General features: G+C 44.0%; 1 protein-coding gene across 2 annotated transcripts in view; it reads left to right on the forward strand.

Moving 5' to 3' along the window:
- Positions 1-6,262, forward strand: part of TNNT2 (troponin T2, cardiac type) — a 31,557-nt gene that overhangs the window by 21,774 nt on the left and 3,521 nt on the right. For both annotated transcript variants that reach the window (XM_027843423.1, XM_027843424.1), the window contains 5 exons: positions 125-241; positions 1,888-1,965; positions 2,938-3,048; positions 4,797-4,906; positions 5,669-5,759. In XM_027843423.1, the coding sequence (XP_027699224.1) occupies positions 125-241; positions 1,888-1,965; positions 2,938-3,048; positions 4,797-4,906; positions 5,669-5,759 (507 nt within the window). The remainder of the gene's footprint in view (positions 1-124; positions 242-1,887; positions 1,966-2,937; positions 3,049-4,796; positions 4,907-5,668; positions 5,760-6,262) is intronic.

Below are 6,262 nucleotides of genomic sequence, written 5' to 3' on the forward strand. Positions count from 1 at the left end.
TCATTTTTACCTCTATTGACCTCATCTTCACAAACTATAAAAGGAGGGATTAGATTTAATGACATCCAAGTTCCCTTCCAAATGCAAGTCTCTGATGCTATGAGTGTGTCCTCCTCTCTGGCAGGACATCCACCGGAAGCGCATGGAGAAGGACCTGAATGAACTGCAGACGCTGATCGAGGCTCACTTTGAGAATCGAAAGAAGGAAGAGGAGGAGCTCATCTCACTGAAGGATAGGATTGTAAGTAGAAAATCTCTGGGAAGCCCTGCAAGACTGGACTTGGGAGGGGCAGCTAGGTGGCACAGTGGATAGAGCACCAGCCCTGAAGTCAGGAGGACCTGAGTTCAAATCTGGCCTCAGACCAAACACTTGACACTTACTAGCTATGTGACCGCGGGCAAATCACTTAACCCCAATTGCCTAAAAAAAAAAAAAGGACTAGACTTGGGGGCTGGAGGCTTGTTCCTCTGGGTAATGTGCTCAAGTTTGGGGTGCTTCTGAGCCTCGTCCCATCTAACAGCCTACAGCCCAGTATTAGTAATAGCAGGTCATGTTTGCAAAGGTCTTGACAGTTTACAAAACACTTTCCCCAGAGCAACCGTGTGAAGCAGCTATTGGCATTTGATGGCCGAGGAAGCTGACTCAGAGAGATCAGGGGACTTGTGTAGTGTTCAGAGCTAAAATTGAGAGATAACATTTATACAGCACTTCAAGGGTTTGGAAAGTACCATATATATGGAATATATAATATATATGCATATATAATATATTATTTCCTTTGATGCTTATAACAATCCTGTGAGGTAGGTGCTGTTATTAAGTCCATTGTACATATGGGGAAACTGAGACAGATAAACTTTTTTTTAATGCTATTATGATCTCCATTTTACAGATTAGAAAATTTAAGTGACCCACAGACAGAGAAAGCACAAATGACTTACCTAGAGACATACAGCTTATAAGGATCTGAGAGGGGATTTGAGTCCAGGTTTTCCTGGATCCAAGTCTTCCATTCTATCCTCTATGCCACCCAGTTGCTAATTAGTGATGGGGTCCAGGATCTGAATGGCCATCTTTCTGATTCTAAGTCTGGTGTACTTTGTACTCAGATCCAATGACATACTATATGTCAAATCAAGTACTTTGCAAACCTTAAAGTGCTATTAATTATTAGTTATTACTATTATTCTTCCTTGCTTTCTAGGCATCCCACCCTTACTGCCCCACCCCCAACCGTTCTGCTCATCTCAATCCCATTCTCCCAATGAGTCAATTCTGGAATCTCTAGGACACCTTCCCAGACTGATAGAAAGAGTAGCCATAACCTAGTCATAATATATAAAGGATAATTTCTTTGTTTTGTTTTTGTGTTTACATACTTATGATTTCACTGATGCAGGGAACTCCTGAGGAAATTCCCTCTACTAGTGTGGAGCACCAACTGCTCTATACCTTTTACTCTTAGAGAACTGGGATTTGAACCCATGTCTTCTAGGTCCAAACCTAGTGTGCTTTTAACATGGATAAGAGGTAACAGGTTGTCTAGCTTGACTGGAGTGGAGTATATGTGGAGGAGAGTAGTATGAGGAAAGTAACACCCTCTTGTGGAGGGACTTAAATTTCAGGCTAAAGACTTTATAGGCAATAGCGAACATTAAAGGTTTTTGAGCAAAGGAGTGACACCGTAAGATCATAAAGGAGATTAATTATCAGGCAGTTGACTGGAAAGGCGAAAGTGAAAGTGAGATCAGGCAGAAGCTTTGTGTTGGATTTGCTCCTATTGCCTTTCTCCAATGCTTGTTTGCTGCCTGATGGCTCTTGAGGAAACGAGCTCCTCCTTTTCTCTTTCCCCACTTCCGCACTGATCATAATTCTTTTCCTTGCAGGAGAATCGGAGGGCTGAGCGAGCAGAACAGCAGCGCATCCGGAGTGAACGGGAGAAGGAGCGTCAGAACAGGTTGGCGGTGAGTGACCAATTGTCCCACCATCCATGATGTTCCTACTGCCCATCACCACCACCCACCCATTCTGTTGTTGTCTGACCCATAGCAACAACAGGAGGTATACCCCTAATAATACATTGTTTCTGACCAGGCTGTACTGCCCAATACACAAACCCCAATGTCCAAACTCCCTCTAGACTCTAGATAGAAGGAAAATTGGTTGCTCCTGATTCATTAAGGTTTTGGGAAAGGACTGAAGCCTCATATGTCATAGAGCTGAAAAAGATCCTTAGTAATCATAATGACTTACTCAAGGTCACACAGTTGCCTAGTAGCAGAACTGAAACTAGAACCTAGGACTTCTCTACATCAAGCAATATTTCTATTATACCCCCACTAGATATGTCAGTCAACCAGTATTTATTAAACATTTACTATGTGCCAAGCACTGTGCTAGGGATACAAAGAAAGGCAAAAAATAGTTGCTGTCCTTACAAAGCTCACATTCTAATGAAGGAGTCAATATGTCCTAAGTAGGTACATGCAATACATATATACATATATATGTGTATATATATGTGTGCGTGTGTGTGTGTGTGTGCAAGTGCGTATATATCAGGATGTTTGGGTAAAATGATTTAGTTAGGGATTATATTTCACAGGTAAGGGGTGAAAATAGTAGGGTAACATAGCCCTTTCTGACGTGATATATTGGAAAGATTACTGGGACTAGGGTCAGAAGAAAGAGGTTTGAGTCATTACTTGCCATATGACATTGGGCAAGTGGTTTAATTAGAATAAGTGTGACCATTTGTATTGGTGTACAAAAATAAATGTTCAGGAACTCCCCCAGACCAGCTATGGTCTTCTATCAACCATGTACCTTCCACCCCATGACAAATGTTTTCCCCAAGGACACTGGTTTCTTTTCCCTGGATTCTCTATTAACTCTTTATATCCCACTCCATTCATTTTCACCCTACAACAACACAGGAAGAAAAAGCCCGACGTGAGGAGGAAGAGAACAGGAGGAAGGCTGAAGACGAGGCTCGGAAAAAGAAAGCTCTCTCCAATATGATGCACTTTGGTGGTTACATTCAGAAGGTGGGAAGAGCTTGTCATGGAAATAGGGGCCCAGTTCCTGAGTAGGGTATTAGTAATAAGCAAGGATACATCAGTAGCATCCATAAGGAAAGAAATTTCTGTTAGACTAGACAGGATTTAGGTTGAATCCTCAAGAAGAATCTCCTATTTACTGGTTATGAACCTCACCCTTTCAAGACTTCTAGGTTTGAGATATCTCCTAAGCATAGAAATCCCTCTCTCAACCCCAGTGTCCAGCCTTCTGGATTTCTTAGAAGCTGCCTCTAACATCTCTCCCTGTCCAATAGTAGCATGCCAACCCTTCTCCATAGCCCCAAGGATCCCCACCCCCGACACTGGTTGGACGGATAGTAAGAGCTACCTAAAGGTACTGAATAGGACCCCAGCAATAGCACTGCCTCCCCTAAGCTGCCACCCAACATACACTCACTTTTTAATAGGATCTAGTAACATATGCTATAGAGCTAGTTTAGGTGCCCCAGGGATTGGGGCAGGTCTTCATCTCAAGGCCCTATTGGGTTGGAACTTGTCCCAATATTCCAACCCATGTGTATAGGAGGGTGGGAAAGGCGGCTATCTGTTTGCTACAATGCAAAATAAATTGTCTCTCAAATTTCCAAAGTCTACAACCTCTAGGGTTAACTCCATCCTGTTCCCCATGCCCCAAATATATTTATACTCATTCTCTCTGGAAAAGAGAATCCCCAATCCTGTCCCGCAGACACTTATATCACAATAGACAGACAACAGTTAACATTTGCTGCTTTTTCCTTTCCTTCTCTCCCTTTCCTTGTGTTTCTCTTTTTCTGTTTCTCTCCCCGACCCCACTCCCCACATCTCCCTTGGGTCTCTGTCTATATGTCTGTCTTTCTCTCTCTTGGTCTTTCTCTCATGGTTTCCCGGTCTAGCAAGCTCAGGTAGGTATCAACATTTGAAGTCCCATCATAAATCTGGGAAGGTTCCCTGGAAGAGGAAGCAACTCTGCTGAAGGACCACAAAAGGATAATGGCAGACAGGGTTAGGGGTTGATGCTTTAGCTTGTTATTGGATTAAATGACCCCTGAGGACCCTTCCTCCAGATGTAATAGCTTTCTCATCACTAGTTATTCAAGCAGCGACTGGCTGACCACTTGCTAAGGTGCTGTAGAGAAGACCCTTGTTTAGGGACAGGTTGGACTGGGAAACCTCTGAAGCCACTTTAAGTTCTGATATTATGTGATTGAAGGGTTCCAGTGCCAATGGGTTATTAAAAGACAAAGATCCAGAGTCAGAGTGGGGAGGCAAAGAGAGGACAGGAGTAGGGAGAAATCTGAGACAAAGAGGGAAGAGGTTGTAATATCATCACAGATAAAGAACTGGAAGGGTCCTCAGGGGCCATCTAGTTCAGCCACCTCATTTTACAGAAGAAGAAATGGAAGCCCAGAGGAGTTAAATGATTTACCCACATCTCTACAGATGGCAGAGATGGGATCTGAACTCAGGTCCTCTTCAGATCCAATACTCTTTCCACTGTACCATATACCCTCTATTTTTCTCAGGAGAGCCCTCCCTCAGTAGTAACTTTCCAAAAAGTCTAAGCTTCTTCAAGGATTCCAGGTGTCAGCTAAGGCCTGGGGCCCAAGAAGGGAATTGTGAGGGAGGTTTTTCAATCTTTAGACCTTCTCTGGGATAGATATTAGTGGAGGGGCAGGGGACAAGTTTCTCCCTTCCCTAAGATCCTCTTTGGTCTCCCTTCTCCTGCACTCTAGACAGAGCGAAAGACTGGGAAAAGGCAGACAGAAAGGGAGAAGAAAAAGAAGATCTTGGCAGAGAGGAGGAAGGTGTTGGCTATTGACCATCTGAACGAAGATCAGCTGAGGTGAGAGGGATGGTGACCTGGCTTGAAGGGGAAGTCCAAGGCTGAGCAGATTTGGCTGGGGAGGCACAGTTCTCAACAAATACCACTAGGGGGCAGCAGCATCCCACACATGGCCCTTGGGCCTGAAAGTGGACAAAAGTATAATATGTGGAATGCCCAATTTGAGGTTCATTTTGGGGTCCAATGACCCCTTGAAGTCAAGGTGCTGACCCTTGGTGACAGCGAAGGTGAGTTGAGTGAAGGAGACGGGTGTCCTCATGAGCTGAAAAATTCTATAGGCTCCTACCTCTTCAAGGAACCACTGGTCACCATCATTCGCTTATGTCAGGTGCCTCCTCCTGGGAGCCTTCTTTATATTACCCTGTCTCACTCCTAGAGATCCCTAAGAGATATTTTAGAGTTAGCTGAAACCTGGGAGCAATGGAAGCCATGAGATTCTTAGATTATTTAATGAGCACCCCTTTGGGCCTTATACCCAGAGGGTTGGCTCAGCCTTCTACAATCTTCTAGGAAGCATTGGCCCATTGACCCCCTCGGTGAGCAGTGGATCTTTAATATGGACGGGAGAAAATCCCAGTGTCTCTAGGGCTGGAAGGAGTGGTTGGGGTACCTGAGCTCAAGATTGCTGTTGGGCTTAGGGTTATGGTGAGAATCTCCTGAGTGGCCTGGAACTTTGGTAATGAGTCTCCAGGAATGGGCTTAGTGGCTCCATTGCTCTGATTCCCTCCTACGTCTCCTGCCTCCTACTTTCCTCTGTCACAGGGAGAAGGCTAAAGATCTATGGCAAACGATCTACAATCTGGAGGCAGAGAAGTTTGACCTGCAGGAGAGGTTCAAGCAACAGAAATATGAAGTAAGAGAATCTCATTCCTCCCTGTTCTTCTTATCTCTTCTGCTGAGCTGACTGATCCCCTGAGTTTCCAACATGCCTCACTCCCTCTAGTTGTTCCACAATACCTCTCTGCTTGGTGACCCCTAATTACCCCCAATCTAGTCCTCCTATATCTTCTTGGAAATCCTTTTTCGAAGTCCTTCCAAGGTCCTTCAGTCTCCTGCTCACCCCTTACTATCACTAACAAGAGTGGTATAGTGAAACGAATGCTGACCTGGAAGTCAGGACACTTATATTTGAGTTCCAACTCTACTAGTAGCTGTGTTGACCTTGCTGAATCTCAGTTTTATTATTTGTAAAATTGGGGAAATTATCCTAGTCCTTTCTTACTCCCAGGGTTTTGTAAGGATCAAGTGAGGTCAGGGAATATAAAGGATTTGCAAGCTCTAAAGTACAATATAAATATAAGGTATTAGTGTCATTCTTTTCTTGCCAAACCCTTGATTAACTACTTAATTATTCCC

Source organism: Vombatus ursinus, unplaced genomic scaffold, assembly GCF_900497805.2.
Source record: "Vombatus ursinus unplaced genomic scaffold, bare-nosed wombat genome assembly UNPS02014909.1, whole genome shotgun sequence".
NCBI lineage: Eukaryota > Metazoa > Chordata > Mammalia > Diprotodontia > Vombatidae > Vombatus > Vombatus ursinus.